General features: G+C 37.5%; 1 protein-coding gene across 4 annotated transcripts in view; it reads left to right on the forward strand.

Annotated features, from left to right (window-relative positions):
* Nucleotides 1–23,215, forward strand: part of LOC141451837 (Ig-like and fibronectin type-III domain-containing protein 1) — a 286,881-nt gene that overhangs the window by 240,095 nt on the left and 23,571 nt on the right. For all 4 annotated transcript variants that reach the window (XM_074123551.1, XM_074123550.1, XM_074123553.1 and 1 more), the window contains one exon: nucleotides 15,410–15,619. In XM_074123551.1, the coding sequence (XP_073979652.1) occupies nucleotides 15,410–15,619 (210 nt within the window). The remainder of the gene's footprint in view (nucleotides 1–15,409; nucleotides 15,620–23,215) is intronic.

Raw genomic sequence — 23,215 nt, forward strand, 5'->3', positions numbered from 1 at the left:
GAGGTGAACGGTCAGGGCACATTATCTGGTATCATTAGATAAACTAAACAAACATTGCCTCAGTATAATTATTCGGCATAATGGCTATGATGGCGTCAAATGCAAATCCAAAATGCCAGTAGAGGAGATAGAGGAGCGACGAACGTACTAAACGTGGTGGGGGGTTGTTATTAGCTGGTGTTTAGAACGTTCCTTCCGGCACTTGGTGTCGGCGGGGGAGGGGCCAAATGATGACGTGTAATGTGCTGGTCTAGCCTAGCTACAAGTGTGGACAGGGGCAGATTATCTGATCATACCTCTCCGCCACTCCACTGTTCACATTATTAGTCTGTGTGTGTGTGTGTGTTGTTAATCAGTTCGCTGCATGCACCTGCATGCAAACTTCTGTTACTACAAAGCTGTTCGCTATGTTTTATTGTCGCTTGCAGTTTCGCTTTTATCTAAGCTCATTATTAAACCAGGCAGGACGGCAGTCTATCACCACGATTATTGCACAACACATTATGCGCTTGATCTGCAGATTATCTGCGCAGAGACGGGAGTCCCTACCGGCCAGTTTTTAGCGATCGCCTTTAACACTGAAACGCACTTGTTATAACTCGTATTTTCATACTAACTGCCAGATATTGTCACAGATATAAACTAATCTGCATTCGCTCAAAAGTTTTATTTTTTTTTTTGCCACAATTTCCTGGAAAAATTTAATGGAGTGTCGTCAGAGTTTAAAGGAAATCTTTGGTGCCAGTTTCGTGAAAATTAATACCAAAATTAGAAAATTCACAGTCTTTAACTCCAACCAGTTATGGAATTGGAACGCTCGGTTAATTTCCGCTTTTCAGTACGAAAGGCTCAACATTATCTATACAGAGAGGTAAAGTGATCAGTTAATTTAAAAAAAAAACAACACTTTTTCCGACTTTTTCAGCGGCCCCCTAAACCTGTATTTCCTTCTAGCGGGGACAGTAAAAACTGATAACCACTAAGTTAACCTCGCCTAAGGAAAACTGTTAAAATAAAATAAAAAAAAAGAATAATTAATCAGCCCCGAGAAATCAATGGAGAGCTAATTTGATTAATGTTGGCTAACAAGTAATAAATCTCAATTAGGAGGCTGGTGATTGATGCTGGATGGTACCGTTTCCGCCAGATTGCACCGCACTGTGGCTACGCTACTGCGGCGTTGAAAATACAATAGATTGGCTTAAACTGCACGTTCTCTCCGTACATGTCTATTCGTATTAAATATCGACTAATTTTTTGTATCGATTAAAAAATAAATCTGTTTTGATACTGTTATTCTGAAAAAAAATCAAAAATACCTAAAACTTACGATTGTTACAGAATGGTAATTGTCTTTATAATTAGCACTAAATTCACCAATTAGATATATAGCGAAATCATGATATCCTGATATCATATCAGGAGCTCCAGGTTAATAATTATTAACGCTGCTACCTCTTAGTTGCTATCGTCTGTTTCTTTTTTGTCTCTTAGTAAAAACTCTGAGGTCTTTACTTGTTTTTGATTACACTAGCCGACGTTTCGACAAACTGTGGTAGTCATCTTCAGTGGGCTTTAAGTCAGATGTGACGTCTGAAAATTAAGATAAAAAATTAATTTTACAAGGGATGTCCAAAGACTGAGAACGTGCGGACTCTTAATTGATTAATCAATTTCATTTCTATTAAAACTTTCTTATCAATGTGGCATTTAGTCGGCTAGATTTATAAAAGATAAGAAAATTAATACGAATTGAATGCTGCGAGAATACTGTTGGCCTAGTACAGTTGTAAAGTTGATTTAATGAATTCATGTTTGCCTGATATTTGAGTTAGACTGAGCAATAAAGCCTTACACAAACTTCTGCGGTACTGAGAGCCTGGTATTATTCTATCATCGCCAGACGGACTGACAGACACCACCACGGATGGCACAAAACTTTTTGTGTTTACCTGAAATCCCCTCCCCCTCGCCTAGCTGGTGATCCATTTCAACTTTATGTTAACATTTTCTTGTAAACACACTGGAGACTGCAAATCATTGTTTGCTTCTGTTTGCTTTCTAGATCTTTGTAAAGTAAATTTAAGGTGATTCGCCTATCTACTTCCGTTAATTTAATCCTTATTCATTTTTACAAATACCATTGTGATTCAAAACATGACTTCCTTGATTTTATCAATCCTGGTACGCATGTTTATTGTATCCATTACCATTTTCAAACTTTCATTCACCATCAGAGGGTAAAGAATTCTACTTGAATTATGTTTCCGTTTCACACTACAGTTGGTTGCTAACAGGAAATGGGACATGGTATGTATCGAAGTAAAGGAAGCGCTCCGATGAGGATTCTAAAGTGGAGTAGATTCTCCTCCAGTCTCTCTTGTAAAATCTCAGGGATCAGGATGCCAGCAGTTAGGGATAACGATTCCATTGTTGCCAAACACCCTTTTCCTTGGTGTATAGATCCCGTAACCACCCAGGCTCTATAGGGAATCCCAGAAATAGAGTCAGATTACGTTAGCTACTTATCCTCCCAAAAAATTAGCTGTCCTTCACCTAACTGAGTTCATTCCCGTAACTAAACAAGTTGTTGGGAAAGTCGAATTCCTTCGCAAGCCTGAATTAGCCAGGAAAGGCTTTTGGGGTGACTTTTCGATTAAAAACTTTGGTAACGGAAGTAGCCCTAGGATCAAAACGAACTTTTTAGTTGTAGCCTTTCTCTAATGTTTCAAATCCGGCATGTTCTGTTAAATTCACTTCGGTTTAAGCGTTAAATTTTTTAGTTCATACTAAATTTAGTCGATATCAGAACAGGTATTCTCACTTAATTTACAACAGTAACCAGAATTAACTTAAATGATTTTATAATAAAAAATTATTTCCGGCATTATGTACATAATAACTGTTAACTGGAATAAGTTAATGGAAATGAGAGAGTGCGTTATACAAGTTTTTGTTTAAATGTTGTTGGCGTTACCAAGGGCAGACTGTGGCATAGATATAGTTAATGTAGCTATAATGTATATTTGTGGGCAACATTGTTGTTAACAACTCTCTCAGCTACTTGCTGAAACTTCGCTCCACTACAACGTGCTAACGGCGGCCAGTCAGAGTAACTTGAAGTACCTTAGTGCTTGCTTTCTCCTCGCCCCGCTACTTTACTCGGCAGGGAGGTAGTTGTAAATGCTATTTACAACTATCATAACAGAGAGCCTTGCTTTTCAAGGACACAACGTGTTCTCATTTCCTGTACGTCAACTACCTGCAGTTGGCCAGTCCTAAGTGCTAGAACAAAACTTCCTAAACCCAGCCTAGATCATTTCATCGCAAGTTTTGGTCATTAAAATTTTATTACATTTCCGGTTAGTTTCCAAGTTGATGGTTTCCGAAATGCTTGGGGGGACAGACTCGTAAAGTTAAGATTGGATTCGATTTCCAGGTGGTCTAGGTCCTAATTTTTTTTTTTTTTTAGTGCAATTTTTAACCTTTGCCTTCCTTATTTTAAGACAGTCTACTTTAAAATTGACTATTGGTCCATCTAAACGAGTTTTCAATGAATTAAACAACTTGTTAAACTATGGTTGAGTGCTCGTGAACACGTTTTCTAGCAAAAGTTATTTCTCGTACGAAGATAAAAAGGAATCCTGGAAAATGATATACCGTTAGAAAGCCCACATTAGACAAGGAAACTTTTACTAAAAAGTGCCTGGCACTGAGGTCTGATAATGATCACACATAAGGGCCTAATGTGTTTTCTTCAAAAATTTTCGATTACTTTTATTTTCCCCGTTTCCTGGAGGAAGATTGAGGCTGTTTGGAGAATAACTTATGCTTCGAAATGGTATCAATTTTTAGAAAATTTATCTGTCTTTCTAACCGTGTCCTCAGAATCGAATTCGGACTAAAACTTTTCTGAGTAATAACATTTTTATTGAAAAAAAAGGCAATGATTTTAGAAAAAAATTTAAAGTGACGTCACTCAAGAACAGTGGGAAATATGAAGTTGGCCAATACGTCATTGAACTCCACTTTAGATGTACTACACACAGTAGACCTATGGACAATACTTTCTGGTTCACCCTGTATATGTAAAATAAAATAGATAAAGATCTGCTTATTTTTAGGACAGCTAATTATTAAAATATTTTACTACAGGTACTCAATTAAAGGGACAACATCAAAATATAATTGAGCAATGAATAATTACTACACGCAGTTATTTATTCGTTATTAACTCTATGTAATTTGCTCTCGCGTTTGTAGCAAAAAAAAAAAAATGGTTAGTATTTTCGTTTATCAAAAATAATAGAAGGTAGAAAAATGAAAAATACAGATCTTCCATTTTATTACGTGCCAAAAAGGGCGTGGTGTTACATACATGGCGGGTAGGCGTGGTTTAATAAACAGTTCTCGCTTCTGATTGGCTCTTCAGCCCACCTACTTTTCACACCTCCATTCTCTAATTCAGTTCTTTATTATCAATTATTTCTATGAAAAATAATTAAAATTTTGGGACCAAAAACTGGAGAAGCATCCAATAATGTCGAACTTTTCTTTGATAATAATAGTTTTTTTTGGGTGGGTTTCCTTTAAACTTTTCTACTGATTGGCTTTTCACCAATAAAACAACCGATTGAAGCTCCCCTGAATCCCAGAAAATCCTGTTTAAAAAGGGATGTGCATGAGTTGTGAGGGAGAGTTAGGTGGAGCCGCTCAGTAGCTCCAAAAGAAAGCTCAGAGATTACATCGATTGGACCCGACAGTAGCTTAGCGATCAGGGTATCTCAATGGGTTCAAAACTTGAGATCAATATAATTTGATAATGATTAATGGAATTATTTGCCAATGGTTTTCTTTAAAGGAACTTTGAAGTGACTTTAACCGGATGTACACTAGTTCATTATGGCGACTTGGAGCTCGTTGCCTTTAAAAATATAACTTTTAATAAATATGATAAATGGCCGACAATTTTGAAGGGAATGTTCTGTTACCCACAGCACATTCGTAGAGTGTATTTGGTATTTCCTGTGTGAGTGTGAGTGTGTGTGTAATAAAAAAAAAGAAAAACAAATAAAAGTGGTGGAAATGGGGCACGGTGAAGGGGTTGCGTCAAACATGCGGGGGTGACAGCCCCGCGGGAACGGCTCCCAGTTGAAAAGCCATCATCCAGGAAGCTGCTGTTGCCGGAAACTGAGTGAGCTATTAACAGCCAGCTCATCCGGCGCGTTATTCCCCTTCCGCTTCTGCCCAAAACATTCCAAACGAATTTCCCGCCTCTCTCGCTGAATAAACTCCTCTGTTATAGAGTATTTTAATCTGCCATGCCTTTTTTAATGAAATTGACCTGTGTTTTTTGTGGGTAAAAAAAAGAAAATGTTTTCAAGTACAAACAGGAATTGACAGGAAAAGGCTGGCTGTCTGTCGGAGTTTGTACAAGATGGACGCGTATCATTATGTTGTGACAGCTATGGGGGGGAGTGGGAGGCGGGCGGAGAACACTGACACATATTCACTGTGCGAGGAAGATAGAAGCGGAACAGGAGACCAGAGGTGCGACAAAGAAGTGGCCAGGATGAGGAGAGAGACCCCGACTCTCTGTCCTAAACCATTAAGAAGAGATTCAAACGTCAGCGGATGGCCCGCCTCACTCATTTCCTCTCATTCCACCAATCACTTCTGGGCCTTCAGCCTGAATCTTTTATTTCTAGAACGACGTAGAATCTCTATTAAAATTATTGTAGATTGTATTAGAAGGGCGGTTCCTCCAAAAAGGGGAAGGAACGCAGGCAATCCAAAATGCTCATTGTTCCCCGCCCACCCCTCATCTCATAAGAGATACTGGGGCTTTAAAAACAACAAATCCGGCCGAAGATTGCCAGATGCCAATACAATAAAGTAAGAAAGTAGTAACAGGACACTAGGGACATGGCGACTCAATCGCCCAGCGCACTGGATTAAATCTAGAAAGTTCTGGTAAAGATTACCAGATGCTACAATCTCCGGTAGGGAAATATTGGACCTCCCGAAGACGAGAAATCTAGTTAATGATAGTTCACTTCATTATCGTCTAAGGAAAGGAATAGGAGAGCTAAGATTTTCTGCTTTGGGATTCCCAAGGTGAAGATTTCACTTCCCAGTTCTGCTAGCATTTCGATTCTTCTTTTTTTCTTTGTCGCCGGAGCCAATCACACCAGGCTCTGGCCACCAATGAACTCGCTTCACTTCCGGTGAACAGAATGTCCTAACTTGGATGGTTTTTGCTATGGACACGTAACATCAGTAAAAACATTCACTAAAATCGGTTCACGCGACGATAATTTGAAACGATTGCTAAACTTCCCCTTAATAGGTGTAAGAGCAGAAGGTCGCTTTAATGTTTCGTAGGGGGAGCCCTAACCTTTTTCATCCTGCCCACAAATTTTATCAAACTCGGGGCCAAGATTTACAGAGTAATTAGTAAATAATCACATGGCGTCCATTCCCAATCACATGGCGTCCATTAAGTCTCAATAAATACGCTAAGATCTTGTTCCATGGACCGAAAATATCAATAATTTCATTATTTGTGCTGTTCCTGTTAAATTGGGCCTTAAATTCACTTTTTCTTTCAATCGTCCTTGATGAAGGTCCATAATTAAACCGTCTATCCTTGTCTTAAGATATACCCTAAAGTTGTCTAAATATGGCGTTAGAGCAGTAATTTGCAGAAATGCGTGTGTGTGTGTGTGTGTGCGTGTGTAGTCTGGAAAAGGAAGTAGGTGCCGCCCCCGGGATCACCCTGTCAGACAACAGGCAGACTGACGTAACGCTACCCTACGGAGCAATAGACAGAAGGTGCATGAATGATTACAAGGCGGCTGCATGATTCATGCACACGTCTTGTCACAATCCAAGACCAGCTTATCAATGCCAGAATTAATGCCATCGCTCTAGTTTTCTGTCAAATTCTCCGTCCCCCTCTCATCATGCTTTCCAAAACGTGTAATGATATTTAATGTCGCTTAAGCTAATGTTCATTTCCGGCAAATTCATTTCAGACTTTCCAAAATTTATTATTAAAAAACAACTTCCTGCTATTTTCTCAACTTTATGTACGTAATTATTTAGTTTTGATCTTTATCTAAATATGATTTGAGGCCTTCCGCTGTCTGAACTCTAGCGAAATACCATCTTCTTTGGACCGTGGCTATTTCCTGACGACTTGCTTTTATAATTGGATTCTCAGAAAGTGAAAATATCTGTGTCCTACTCACACTCACTCGACTATTCTTGCCACAATTGACGTGATGAAATGTTTTCGAAACTTGCGTCACCAAATTAGTAACAATAATAATAAGGGAAGGGATTAGCTTTAAGGTTAGCATACTGGACTCCCACGCGGAGGTCCCGGGTTCGAGTCCAGCTGCTGACCCTTTGATTTTCTCTTCCTAGGAGCTTCTTACAGCTCACTGTCCGGTGATGGACAGTGTTGTCTGTAACGAGAGAACACTGTCCGGCAGTGCACTGGAAAAAGCTCCGGGCGCTAATGACCTCAGCTGTTGATGCGCAAAAAAAAAAAAATAATAATAATAATAACAAAATGGCCTACCGACTAAAACACCCCCCCTTCATCACTGGACCTAGCCTGGATTCACTTATGCAGCATTACATCAGGCTAGGCCCCCCAACCTGACCCTAATTAGGGATTCACTTCCTCCTCATCCAACTCCCTTTTTTTTACTTATTAACACCTCTGTGGCAAAAAGTTGTGACCGCTCTCCAATTCGCTCAGCTTGTGAGCTCTATACTTTGGAATCGGTCAGGAGTCCACAGGCCGACGCTCCCCTCCAAATCCCTTCTGAGACGACCCCACCTTTCACACTCAAAAAAGGTGTGATGAGCATCGTCCCTCATCCCTATACAATAGGGGGCAGTCCCCTCCCGGCCTCTTGCCCATTTTCCGCAGATAATCTCGGAAGTAGCCGTGACCAGTGAGGAGCTGGATGAGATAGTAATCTACCTCACCGAAAGACCTCCCGGACCAACTGTTCACGTCCGAGACTAACTCCGCAGTCCACCTTCCTCTGGTCTTCTCCAGCCATGCAGCCTGCCATTCCCGACATAGTACGCAGCCGCTCCTCTCGAGTGACTGCTGCCTTGTCCACTTCCCTCCTTCTCCCGAAGATTCTCTTTTGAATAATAATAAGAGGGAAGGGATTAGCCATGAGGTTAGCGTACTGGACTCCCACGCGGAGGTCCCGGGGTTCGAATTCAGCTGCTGACCCTTAGATTTTCTCTTCCTAGGAGCTTCTAACAGCTCACTGTCCGGGTGATGGGCATTGATGTCTGTAACGAGAGAACACTGTCCGGAGGCAGGGCAGTGCACTGAAAAAAGCTCCGGGCGCCAATAACCTTAGGATGTTGACGCGACTTAAATCATTGAAAAAAAAATAATTAATAGTAATAATAAGACAAATTTCTTGTAAATTATGAATAATTCTTACAATAATTAGAAGGAGCTTTAGCCACAACCCTCCCTTAGAATTGTCTTAAGAATTACTTTTCTAGGAAAGCTACAGATCAGAACTACAAACTTGCAAATGAGTCAATAAGTACGTACACCAACTTCGGGGGTAAAAATAATTGGAACAGTTTTTAAGTCCTTCAATACTTGATACACTTATTCAGTTAAATTTTTGACCGATTTTGACCAAAATAATTCGACTTTCCGTATTTTGTCCTATGGCGATCACCATAACGACAAAGGGGTTCCCAAAAGTTTTCTATCTGGTGTTTCCGGTGAATACACCAAAATTCGGAACTCTACACGATCGTACCACTTCCGCTTTTTTAGTAGAGTAGAAGATAATAGAAAATAAACAAGTACTCGTATTTATGTTAGATTTAAAAGCAAAAACACATCATTGAATCTAACAAATATATGTTGTAACGAACAATGGTCCAGTGGTATTATAGATTGCCGTTTCAAGGACCAGTGATTGACAGCCCCATTTTAATCCTCAATGCTTCTTATAATTAAAAAAAAACTACATAAATGAAATCTACAAGCAATACTAATTATAACAGAACATTGATAACCACACGAATATATGAACAAATAAACGAAGAATAAGAAAAAAGAAAAATAATTTTCTTATCAATCCTCCTTAGCAACGGCTTGTTTTTCCCTTGATTTTGAACTTTTAACACAAATAACCTTCCACTGATACCAAGGAACCTTCCAATCATTAATATTTTTCTGGAACTCCTGCCCAAAGGCTTCTCAACAACGAAATTGAAAGAATCACCACTAAAAACGGCTCATATCCCTTATAATACCAGTTTATTTCTGGTATGTCAATTACTGGTGCCCAGTCAATTACTGGTCCCTTCACCCTACTCGTATTTATGTTAGATTTAAAAGCAAAAACACATCATTGAATCTAATAAACATATGTTGTAACGAACAATGGTCCAGTGGTATTGTAGATGGCCAATAGGAGGAGAGAATGTTGTATCCCTCTCTGTTCGCCTGGTTATTGTATATTTGAGTGGCTAGTTATGTGTAGTTGTACATGCGCGTGTATTGTCATCATTAGGCTGTCTGCTGGTTTATATCCCGCTCATTCTAAAGTACCCAACCGGATGGAACAGTGCTCTAAAGTCCTACTTAATTATCCCTTCCGTTCCTCCTTTTTGAGGAAAAATATCTTCAATTTAAAGAACATTCATAGAATTTTATGATCTACAAAAAAAAAAAAAAAAAGCAGGGTTTAATTGTCAACTGTTTCGTCAATTTCCGCAACTTCCTTTAATCTGCCTTATGTTACATCATTGTACATTAAGGTGTTTCAAAAAATGATGACTTTTAAATTTTAAAGAGCGCCGGGCGGAAAATCGAAAGTTCATTTAAAAACAAAACGTTTCGTCCGTAATAGAGCAAAATCGATTAATTTTTAGAGGTCGCTACCATCGATCAAAAGATTTTTGTTTAGCTTTTTTTTTCTTTTTTTTTAATAAAAGATCTTAATTAAATGTTTTTGTATCTTTTAAAATTATTAGCAAAACATGTAATTGTACAAAGTTTATTTAAATATAATTTGCTATAAAGACAATGCAGTTGGAATCATTTTCAAAGATATGAATAATTAAAGAGGCTCCCGGGTTCGAATCCAGCTGCTGACCCTTAGTTTTTCTCTTCCTAGGAGCTTCTTACAACTCACGGTGATGGATAGTGTTGTCTATCCAGAGGCCGGCAGTGCACTGAAAGAAGCTCCGGGCGCCAATAACCTTAGATGTTGACGCGCCTTAAATCATTTAAAAAAAAAATCAAAGTAGCTGTATTTATTTAAAAAAAATATTAAGAAAAATATACATTTTTGAAAAATTTCTATTAATTAACGTTAAAATCACTTCATTTTTTATGTGTTTCGTACAGAATTTGAAAAAACAAATAATTTTTGTTACTGAAACGTCTAAATTAGGGAATATTTTGCATTTATTGCTATAATTTGAAATTGATTGATTAATAGTAAATTAATATTGTAACGAAGTTGACCTGATGAGCCTGGCAAGCCTTTATAGATGTACTCGTAACTAAGAAGTTTTTAGGAAACACCAAAGATCCTAACTGCGCAAAATTAGTAGCCTGAATGTTTGAAAAATTCCGAATTCTCGAATGCAACATTAGTCTTAAGGTGCACTTTCTATTTTCGCATTTGGATGTATTTCCTGAGAATCTGGGGGCGGTGAGCGAGGAACAAGGCGAACGCTTCCATCAGGACATCCGGGAGTTGGAACAACGGTACCAAGGACGATGGAGTATATCAATGATAGCGGATTACTGCTGGACGCTTCAAAGAGAAGAACTCTGCAGCAGGTCATAAGAGAATTTCAAAGAAAAGATCACTGGAAGGCAAACGAAAACGTTATTATTGATTAAATAACATTCTAGTGAATCAACATTGCGCATTTCCAAGTAATACAACCAGCATTTTAATCAAAACTGTATCAACATTTGAAAAGAAATGTGCATTTTTTGCAATTAACATCGAATTTTTCATTCTCGATTTGTAAAAAAACCTGATATGATAGGAGAAAAGGGGGGCTATTTTTGAAAATGGCTGTACTCAATTGTATATAATCACTTTTCAGAAGTAAAACAGCTCTCAAAAAGTTTCATTTTGTAGACCTGTGTTATTCATAACTTTGAAAATAAAAAGGCCATCAAAATGATTCCAACTGCATTGTCTTTATAACCAATTATATTTAAATAAACTTTGTACAATTACATGTTTTGCTGATAATTTGAAAAGATACAAAACATTTGGTAAATGTAAAGAATAGTTACCCGGAGGCGTGGCCTAATTCGAAGTGATTCTGATTCGCTGTTACTATAGAACACGCCATATTCAAATATAAATATAAAACTATTTCTTTATTTTATATTTACATTTAAATCTGGCGGGTTATATGGTAACAGCAAATCAGAATCACTTCGATTTATTTATTTAAGATTGATAATTTTATTTAAACCCCCCTTTATGTGGGGGCTTTGCCACCACACCCCCTGATTTATTTATTTCTTTGCCCCCACACCCCCCTCCTAACCTACCTAATCACCCTCAATTTTTTAATTTGAGTCACAAGTTTCATTACAATAATTACAAAGAACAACACAAAACAAACTTACCTTATTCTGTGGAGTCCTTTTCCTGAGGAGGGTATACTTGGCGGACTCCCTCCAGAAAATCCAAACCAACATCCATACAAAATTTTAAAACATTCATTACTCCATCCTCACTCACACTACAATCATGCTTTAATTTAAAAAAAAAAAAACTACAAATTTAAAACGCTCATGCTCATAAAGTTACAAAAAAAAGGCACCTCAAGTCACAAACAGGGCACTGGCGGGAACTGATAATACATTAAAAAGGAAGCAGTTGCTATGCAGTAAGTGTACTGCGCATGCGCGCGAAACAAGAGGTAAGAAATTCAAACAAATTATATACAGTACATTGGCGGGAAGTAGTTTAAAAACTCAACGGTAAGTGTGCTGTACTGCGCATGCCCTAAAAATAAACAGGCCACACCTCCGGGTAACTATTCTTTACATTAGCCAGACATTTAATAAGGATTTTTTATAAAAAAAAAAAAAAAAAAAAAAGCAAAACAAAAATCTTTTGATCAATGGTATCGATCTCTAAATATTAATCGATTTTGCTCTATTACGGACCCAAACTTTTTGGTTTTTAAATGAACTTTGATTTTTGACTTTGATAAAAATTTAAAAGTCATCATTTTTTGAAACACCCTATTGTACATATGTGGTTTTCTTTAAAAAAAATAGTTACAATGAATTAGTGGGCACTCTACGTACTTGTTAGGCTAACGAATTTAATCGTGACTTGATCTTTTCTTGAATATTACATCAGCGATTAAAAAGGCCGTGTCGGACCACAAAATGTCAAAACAATATTAATGGCCGAATAGCCCACATTTCAGATGATAATTCCAGCACAACTATTTCCCAACTACTAGCGTCTGTCGTAATGGTAACGACTCTAAAAAGAGAGAGATAAAAATTGACAAACTGAATAGTTGACCATTTATCACACAGTCTTCGAACTATTTACAGTTAATGTGATTAGTGTTAGTCACATGACAAGGTTGTGGCAGGTGTGGGAGTCAGGGTGATAGAGAGAAACTATTGGCACCTTTAGCATTAAGAGAACGAATCACAGCGCGTATTTTACAATCGGCGAAAACATTTTAAGTACTCACAAACAAATGTAAATACGGCCATATGTTTCCGTAATAGCGTGCTCTCACGTATGTAGGTACTCAGCGTGCAAAATTCAAGTTTGAAGCTTTTAACCTTGAAATTAGTAGTAAGAGAAAGTCACGTACGTAAGCACCGGAAGTGTTTTCAAAACACTCACGCACAAACTCCTGTCTATAAAAATTTAAGGTGAAATGTTACCTACAGCTTTGAGATATACATGAGAGATACCTACTATATCTAATTAGAGTCAATAAAATCACAACCACTCCTCCTTGAAAGGAAGTAACAATGAGAAGAAGTAGTGACTAAAAGGAAGTAAGGCTACCAGATGTCAGTTGCACGAACTCACACACTGACTTCTTTCGCTTTTCCTTCCCAGCCACTTTCTTCAACCACTTAAAATCAGTGAAAATCAGCGGAAAAAAAACATAAGTTTTCCCGCACATGGTTTAAAAGAAACTTTCGTCATTGTTGACAATTCCTGGTAAGACAACTCACACGACTTTCGTTTACCAACCATTCGAGAAAGGTCGTAACTAACTTCCGGCCTTACCGTCTGTTTACCAATCTTTCTAGGTCCAGAATGCCCAAAACCGAATCTTCCTACAAAGATTAATGGCTTAACAATATATCGGAAGTTCTTTAAGGCCCCCGAAAAGTGGAAAAATAAAAACATTCTACGATATACAGCGGTATTTCCGGTTTTAGGATTTTCCTAAATCCCGTAAAACACATTTCAATACTACATCTAGCTTTTAAAAGATGTTTAAGGAAATAGCTTTCTGATCGGGAAATCCAATGTCATACTTTTCTAGTTATCTTCCAATACAAACCACGGAATACATTATATTGCATTTATTTATTATGTATCCAATAACGATGCTCCAATCCTGGGATTGAGCCGAACGATTGCATTCAAGTACCCAATTTAATTCCATTTAATCGTTACCTTCGACCATGCATTAATTTTAAAGCAATCCACAATCGGCTATAAATCCATTGATTATGGCCATCATTATGGCGCATACGAGCTGGCTAGGAATTATTGTTAATCCAGAATAATATATTGATACAATGTTGGATGCTTAGCATTTAATCACCTGATCTCAATGATAAATCATGGTAATGGGCGTATGAGTAAACTAAATTGTTTTTGATATGCATTATATTGCAATAATATTGCTAACTGCATTCCAAGTAGACGCTAGTAGCCATTTTTAGTTAAGCTTTTAAGCCGATAGGGTGAGCCACTTTAAAGCTCGTACTTTCCAATTCTTCCTTCCGCTGGTCCAGAACCTATCATAATCCAATCATGAATGTATCCAATCCGTACATAAATCTATGCTTCTTTAACTCACACAACATTGCATTCAACACTCTCCACGTACCAATTGTGGAAAATCGGTTTTTCCCGGAAGTGCCCCTTTACTGATTACGTTTTGCACATCTATTGTTGCAATATGAGTATTTGTTAATCGTATTTTGTTACAACTTTGTATGTACTACACCACATCCATCTGCGCCTTTACCTTTATTCTCTATCTCTTTTCTGTTCGAACTTCATCGGTGCGAAGTTCGCTGGGAAAGCTGAAGTCAAGCTCTCCTTCTAGAGTACCATTTCCGTAAGTTGCACATTTTCTTTACCTGCTTGCTAGTACAGGATTACTAGCAAAGTGTTAGCAAAGTTCCCAGGAGTCACAATACTAGTCACACCGGAAATGTGTAAGAATGTAGAAGCCACTTCAGGTTTCAAGTCTAGACGGTCGTGTAGAGGGTTTACTTTGCTTTAAAACCCTTTTCTCCCAGTGATCACGTGGGGGGGGCTTTAGCGGGACTCTGGGAGAACCGTAATGTCACGCCTTCTTAGATGGTATAAGCTTATAGATAGATATCTTGGCGAACAGGTTCTAAGCGTCAAGGAAATTTGAGAGTATCGGAAATGAGTTGCTATGGGCAAAATTTGAAATGAGTTGCTATGGGCAGTATCAGAAATGAGTTGCTGTGGGCAGTATCAGAAATGAGTTGCTATGGAGATTAATAATCATCAGAATTAATTTAAAACTGATTCCTTTTTTGTGGTCTCTTGAAAAGCACTTGGCTTCGCTGAAATCTCTTAGTTTGGCCGGATATTGGAGCGTATGGTTGGAATAGTTGAAGATTCCAGGCTCTCTTTGCTCTTCATTACAGGTTATTCCCCTCAACTTTATCCATTCACCTGCGTGCTTCTTCGCTTCTTCTGTTGTTTACTTATTGAGAGCAGAGGAGAAGAGGATTTAAAGCTGTCTTTCATGTTCTCCTGTTCTCCTGATGCCGTTCTCCTGTTCTCCTGTTGCCGTTCTCCTGTTCTCCTGTTGCCGTTCTCCTGTTCTCCTGATGCCGTTCTCCTGTTCTCCTGATGCCGTTCTCCTGTTCTCCTGTTGCCGTTCTCCTGTTCTCCTGATGCCGTTCACCTGTTCTCCTGATGCCGTTCTCCTGTTCTCCTGATGCCGTTCTCCTGTTCTCCTGTTCTGCTGTTGGATTCCACCATTAAACCATTCTCTATATAGATAAGAGTTCATCGATCATTTTTACGTTCCTAACTTACAAAAACTTTGGAAAACTTCAAAAAAAAATAAATAAATAAATAAATAAATTATGTTTCAGTTGCGGAAGTACCTAGCGCCCGTGGATCTCCACATCCGTTACACGTATACGAAGGAGACGATGCGCTGATCACCTGTGTAGTCAGATCGTTAGGACAGAATACCGTAGTCTGGAAGAAGGAAGGAGCCGACCGTTCCAGATGGAGAGTGCTGACCGCTGGACACGAGCGAGTCACACTGGACACACGTGTGCAAGTCATTCATGATAAAGGTAGATTGTTACGAGGATAGTTTTACAAGATACATGCCCCAAAGAAGTAGAGTTAGGAAGCTCAGTTGAGCTTATATATTGTTTAACTAACATAAAAAACCAAATGATCTTACGAAAATAGCGTAACACTTGTAACTGTGTAAGTAATTTTAAATCTTCGAGTTTAGTCAGTTATATCGTACACAAACCTTACACGTTAAATTTAGTTTTACGAATCGATTTCCATATATAATTGATACAATCAAAACATTCTCCTAAGGCAACCAGAAGAATATCGATTACTTAATCCACTTTTAAGTATCGCGTATCGATCGCCGCCAGTCCTTGGCCTTGTCATTATTATTTCACTGTCTTACACCGCCTTATAAATATCTCTTTAACAAAAACTTACCATTTAAAATGTTAAGTATAAGGGTTGATTAAACGCTAAAAAATCAGCAAGTACCCAACATTTCATTAATATTTCAATTGATATCATTTAAGAAAATTTACTGCATTAATTTTCATTAATATTTTTAGAATTTATTACGTCACATGTCACAGACCCTCATGCTGGCCATTTTTATGTACGAGTTCAAAAGATTTGTTCAAGAAGCACACCATTTCGCTTAGATTAACTGTAATATCCAATAATCTCTAACAACCAAACTTTTAATCATTGATTCAAAAAAAAAATATATATAAAAAATAAAAGTAATTATGACGCTAAAGATTTTTGAAAAACTGTTATAAAAAAATGCTCACACCAACATACTTGAATAATTATGATTATTTCTTTTACATATTAATTTTAAAACCAAAAAAAGTCAGTTTAAGTTCCTTCCTCGAGAAAAGTGATTCTTACTTTATGTACTAGTCAAGCTCGAATTGAATTATAGGTAATCATTAATCTCGGGAAATACAAAAAAAGATACAACAGTATCAAATTTGAAGAAAGTTGAAAACCACAAAACTTTAACCTTCCATATCTCATTAACTATTATCACTAAAACAAAGCTATTTATGTCAGTTATAAAGCTATCTATTCTCTACAATTTGGCAAAGAAATCATTGAATTCCAATGAATACAAAGAGAGATATAAAGGTTTGAATTTTGGAGGAAGTTGAAAAACCACTAAACGTTAACCTTCCATATCTCATTAACTATTGCCACTAAAACATGGCTATTTATATCAGTTATAAAGCTATCTATTCTCTACAATTTGGCAAAGAAATCATTCAATTTTGTTGAATACGAAGAGAGATATAAAGGTTTGAAATTGGAAAGAAGTTAGAAAAAGCACAAAAATTTTAACCTTCCATATCTCATTAACTGTTGCGACTAAAACATAGCTATTTATATCAGTTATAAAGCTATCTGTTCTCTACAATTTTGCAAAGAAATCATTGAATTCCAATGAATACAAAGAGAGATATAAAGGTTTGAATTTTGGAGGAAGTTGAAAAACCACTAAACGTTAACCTTCCATATCTCATTAACTGTTATCACTAAAACAAAGCTATTTATATCAGTTATAAAGCTATCTATTCTCTACAATTTGGCAAAGAAATCATTGAATTCTAATGAATACGAAGAGAGATATAAAGTTTTGAAATTTGAAGAAAGTTGAAAACCACAAAATTTTAACCCTCTAAATCTTATTAATTGTTATCACTAAAACAAAGCTATTTATATCAGTTATAAAGCTATCTGTTCTCTACAATTTTGCAAAGAAATCATTGAATTCCAATGAATACAAAGAGAGATATAAAGGTTTGAATTTTGGAGGAAGTTGAAAAACCACTAAACGTTAACCTTCCATATCTCATTAACTGTTATCACTAAAACAAAGCTATTTATATCAGTTATAAAGCTATCTATTCTCTACAATTTGGCAAAGAAATCATTGAATTCCAATGAATACAAAGAGAGATATAAAGGTTTGAATTTTGGAGGAAGTTGAAAAACCACTAAACGTTAACCTTCCATATCTCATTAACTATTGCCACTAAAACATAGCTATTTATATCAGTTATAAAGCTATCTATTCTCTACAATTTGGCAAAGAAATCATTGAATTCTAATGAATACGAAGAGAGATTTTAAGGTTTGAAATTTGGAGGAAGTTGAAAACCCCAAAACTTTAACCTTCTATATCTCGTAAACTATTATCACTAAAACATTGCTATTTATATCAATTATAGAGCTATCTATTCTCTACAATTTGGTACAGAAATCCTTGAAATCTTTTGAGTAAAATAGTATTATACAGTAATGTTGTTAATATATTGTGTATACTTTATAGAAAACAATACAGTGTACAATAACTATATAAGGTTAGTCTGTCTTAAGATATGCGTGAAAATATAATAGCACATTTAACAGGATTTAAATTGTCTTTCATGGAGTATTTTCCTAAAACCTGAAAACTCTAATGATAAGCGGATGTCAAACCCCTTCTAGAATTAGAATTGCTCATTAGAATGCTTGTATCACAAACCAAATATTTCTATAATAAAACTGGGAACATTTGCTCTTAACTGATTTAAATGGAGTAAATAATTTTTATATTTAATTTTTTTTGGAATTCTCAAAATTCATTAGAAAATCTAGGTTAACGATGTTTAGACAAATTCATTCTTTCTGAAATAAGATTGGGTGGCCCCCCTTATGTTATCAAATTTAAAATCAATAATGTAATTTTTTACAATCAAACCCAAAGATCATTGTTTAATGTGTGATAAGAACGAGCGGGAAACATTAATAATTAATAGACTGGGCAGCTGATAAACAATAATTGTTTATCAGCTGCCCAGTCTATGGAAGTTTTAGAATCCCACTCCATATAAACAAATATAATAATCCTAAAGAAGAAGTAAATTAACAAATAATTTTGAAAAGAAAAATACGTACGCAATTTTAAAGATTTTAAAACTAAGATCTTACAGTTTACAAAGTTTATAAAGAGAACTTGAAGTTGAACTCCTTTGTAACAGATACATTTTGTATCTCTATACAAATAAAGATGATAATAATAATAATGAAATAACACACTCGGAATAACAAATTTCACGAAATACAATCATTTTTGAGAAGTGGTACAATTTGCACGATGATGTACTACCAAGTGGTACGCGAGCCAAAAAAGGTTGGAAAACGCTGGTCTAAGTAATAACTCACGTTATGTTTAGTTTTAAACGGATAATAGTAACCAGCATTTTAGAGAATCTGTTAAATTTCTGGGCATTAAATAAATTTCATACCTGTCGTTAACATTTTACGATATATACAGGAAGTACTCAAGATATTTAGCGGATACACTGAGTTGGGTAAACGTTCCCGCGCGCGCGCGCGCTCTCTTTTCATGGTCACGCCAGCACGGCCACAATAGGGCGGGGTAATCCCTGTGGAATGAGTGCGAGTTTTGGCGGCTAAAATAAGGGAATTGGCGGCCAATTTCTCCCGCCAATGGTCGGCCTCCCTACCCCTAAACTGTCGGCCTCTCTGTGATAAATGAGTGTGTAGGTTGCTAGGCGCGCCCCGCTCACCCCTCACGAGAAAAGCAAATTTGAATATTAATTCTCGTAAACTGTGAGACCCAAGCCTCCAGGAATGTGTATTAATTGGACGATGAGACAATAGCCAGCGGCTTCGTCCTAGAGAAGTTCGCTCCTGGAATATCCAACTATTAGATCTAGACGGGATTGTTTGTCACTTTTAGAGCACTGAAATAGTAGGGGGGGGGGGGGTCCGAAGTGTGGTGTCTTTGTGCCTGTGTGAACAGCTTACCTAACTGGGCACCAAGTGAATTACAATTTGTCACTGTGGTGGCGGCCGGTGGATTTATACAGCGGTGCCATAGTACTTGGATTGGGACACCTAGTTGTTACACCTGTTCATGCTAGTTTAGGTTGGCACCATTGAATTCCATCTGATTTTTTTTTTCCATTGTAAAACCCTTATGAAAATTATTCCTCTCGGTGTGGCTTTGAATTGGGAAATTCTCCCATTATTACATTCCTCCGCCGGACAATTCTTCTATTTCTTTCAGACATCTCGGATTCACTTTGTTTTCTGCATGGTGTCGAAAAAAAAATGTCGTATCTTCTGTTATTATTTCACTAATTTTGCTGAAAAGAAATTTATTACAACAGTTTGAAAATTTGGTATTTTGAATTTTTGTTTTTGCCTTTTTTTTGGCATTGACTTCCGGTATACAGCCAGCATCGTCTAGGTGCTTATCACTAGAATATCACTCACTCTCCATTCTTACTTATAAATACATTCGCTTCACACATTCATCCCTCTACTATATACAACTATTTACATACAAACTTACAACTAATGGATGGATCAGTACTCTATATTCCTGCCTTCCTTATAGCTTAACCTAAATTAAAATCACCGTAAACCTTCTCTAATCATTTTCTACCATTCATTCTATAACTTTTAAATACATTCATATTTCTTTGCTAGCTCTGCTATAGACTTAAGCACATAACTGTTGGTGGAGAATATAATGTCTTCGTAGCGAAATGGTGCATCTAAATACCTGTATATATCGTCAAACATTCGTTTCCTTTCTACCACATAACGTGGACATTTTCAACCAGAAAGCAATTTTTGAGGTCCTAGTGTGCACACTCGCTCGACTTTTCCACTTGACGTACTAAAACTTTCTTAGAATTCAGGGAATTAATTATAAAAAATTAATTTTAACACTATATCCACTGCTTAGAAAGCCCGTCCAGTTACTCCCCTCCACCGGAAGTGACATGTGAATTTTCCTCAAATGAAAAGTCAGTTCTGGATGTACATCGCTTCATCTAAAGCAGAAGGACGTAAGCCCAATTCAGGACTCTTTGAGAAAAAAGAAAAAGTGGGTCAATTATTTTAAATATGGAATTACGTCCATCTGATTCTGACATTGTGATCTGTAATTATACGAAATTTAGATAAATTTCTGCATCACCTCCCTAGACCAATGTCGCAAAACCCATTTTTCTGATGTTTGGGAGCTCTGAGAACATGCACTCTGGTAAGAAGATTGGCACGATTGTATTACTTCCTGTTAGAAGGGTTGAGAGGAAATAAAAAAGGGAAAGGAAATAAATATTAATCCATTTATAAAGGGTCTGTCTGTATGTATGTACATTATGTACTAAAGAATGATGTTTGTTATAGCAGGGAGAGTTTGGGGGGGGGGGGGAATGGAGACATATTAAGGGAGACGGGACTGTTGGCAGCAGATGCCCAATGTAGGGCTCCCGTGGGGCACATTACTTGACATTTCCTGCCAGCACGTCGGTATTTGCATGCCCCCAGAACACCTTGCTGTTGGCCCCCTTAAGTTTATGGTCTACATTTCACTCACCATCCTTCCAATAGAGCCCCCTTAATAACTGTTCTTATCACCATTCACAGGGTTACCAACGTGATCGTTAAACTGCCAAGTTAACGATTTATTTACGTATCCGTTTCCAATTCAGACTCGTTTAGTAAGAGAGAGAACATTTAACGAGGCCTGCTTTGAGATCTTCTGGGTACCCAATTCTCTCCTTCTCTCACCCACTCCTATTGAATGTGTGTCTTCTGTGGAAACTCACGCGACTTCCTCCCTTGTCGCTAAAATGCCAAGTATGTCGAACATTCGATGAAATGAGAATTGTGAAGTCATCTATAAAATAGTCTTGTGAGTGTCCACACCAATTTTGTTTTTCTTTCCTGTTTGATACAATAAAATAAATAGTAGTTAGAATGTAGACAACCTGGTACAGTTAAAAGCGCTAAACGGTATAGAATTGTACTATTTACTTAGTGAGGAAATAAGAATAGTAACGGCTAGGTGTACTATTATGGCCCTGGTCATCAGAAAACTAGTGGCTGTGGGGTCCAAATATTTGCCCACACTGGCTGCATTCTGTAAGCGGTCTCACCCTCGCGTTACCCACTCTTGCCTCCAGGAAACGAATTTCTTATTCATGAACAAGAGTTGGTCTTGTGTTTTTACAAACTCTGCAGGTAACTGGTCACCTCGTTTACTTCTAATTTTATTATTATTATATCTCTGTCCTTTTTATTTTTATTTATTTTGTCTGGACAACGGTTGGCATATCTATTTTAAGGCGCTTCTTTGCTTTTAAAGTTAAGGCCAAAGTTCGTAAACTGTGAGGAAAAGTTTTTAAAGCTATAAACAAAGCTGTTAATAGTGAAGTACAACTTTTGGGTTCAACCCCACTTCCTAAAGTAGTAGTTCTTAGAAAGACTACCGCAGCGAAGTAATCATTAAGCTGATGGTTGATTGGCAAAGGAGGCCCAATAATCCTTGCACTTTTTTCCAAGTACGGCAAGAAAAAAATATGGCGAGGATTTCCCAAACTATTCTTCTCCAAGAATACTTTACCTCCATAAGAGGAATTTTTCCGATCGTTCAGATTTCCTATAATTTCACTGGAAATGCTCGCTTTGTGTACCGTTTGGTTACCGAAAGAGTGGTTTTTTTAAGAACATTAGGTCTGAATGTGTGTTTCTGTAGATCAGTCTGTGCAGGGTGTGCTGGAAATGCGCTGCGATCAGATTGGGCAACGCTTTTCCAGAAGAATTTTTCCAACGGAAGTGTTACTTCCTTGAATAATTTCCTACTAGAGAAAACTGCTGTAATGTTTTTCTTTAAGCCCTGAATACTGTAACTGTAGCTAGACGCTGGACTCGAACTGGGGATTCTCTCACCTGCTAGTCCGGACTTGTAGCCTCAACAACATCCGCCCCCGGGGGATGCTCTTCCTCTCACAAGCTCAGTGTTGTTTAGAGTGTTCCTTTCACCTAATGAATATTATATGTTGTAATCATCTTCTGTTGTGTGCAACTTTAAAAAAAAAGAGGGCGCGACATGATGAAGTAGGGACCGGAAGTTGTGTGGAGGAGGAGGTGAGAGTACCACTCTCTTCGAGGTTTCTGTTTAAACATCATTACCTCGAGGAGGCCGCCTGGCCACAATGCAAACTTAAGATCAGACTCTAATTAAGAAAACTTCATCACTAAGTTGACGTACTAAGTTCTGCTAGGGCCAAGCGCTCAACTTTCAGTTTCTTGTTTCTTCCTCAGCCACACTCAGGATTAAACCCGCCGGCGGGAGTCTTTTTTTTTTTTTTGTTTTATCTCTCCACCCGCGCGCGCGCGAATTTCCCACAAACCCAGCGCTACTTTACTACATGTACTTCAAAACCTTTTTTGCCCTTAATTTACTTAACGATAAACCGGTGCTCGCTTTTATAGCAACAAAACAGAATTACATAATTAAATTTATTCATTGTTCCCAAAGTTTGTGAAGATTTCCCACTTCTTTTTGGGTTGTGGGGGGGGGGCAGGAAGTTAATATTTCCAACTTTCAAGGAACTGTAGCAAGAGCTTGAGATGTGTTTCCGTACCCCCAGGCACTGTAGCCTTAAAAGAGGCTTACTTCGGTTACCCTTTTTTTTTTTTTTTGGCTTAGGTAGGAGAAACTTCACCTTTTTTTTTTGACGTGATCCAGTGTTGCCTCACTGATCGCTTTTGTCTCATCTGTTTCCCAGTGGCAATCTAGTGATTGGCCATTTCTCTCTTCGTGTCCAAGTCTG

This window comes from Rhodnius prolixus, unplaced genomic scaffold, assembly GCF_049639745.1.
Source record: "Rhodnius prolixus isolate KJV_2025 unplaced genomic scaffold, Rpr scaffold_14, whole genome shotgun sequence".
NCBI classification, from domain to species: domain Eukaryota; kingdom Metazoa; phylum Arthropoda; class Insecta; order Hemiptera; family Reduviidae; genus Rhodnius; species Rhodnius prolixus.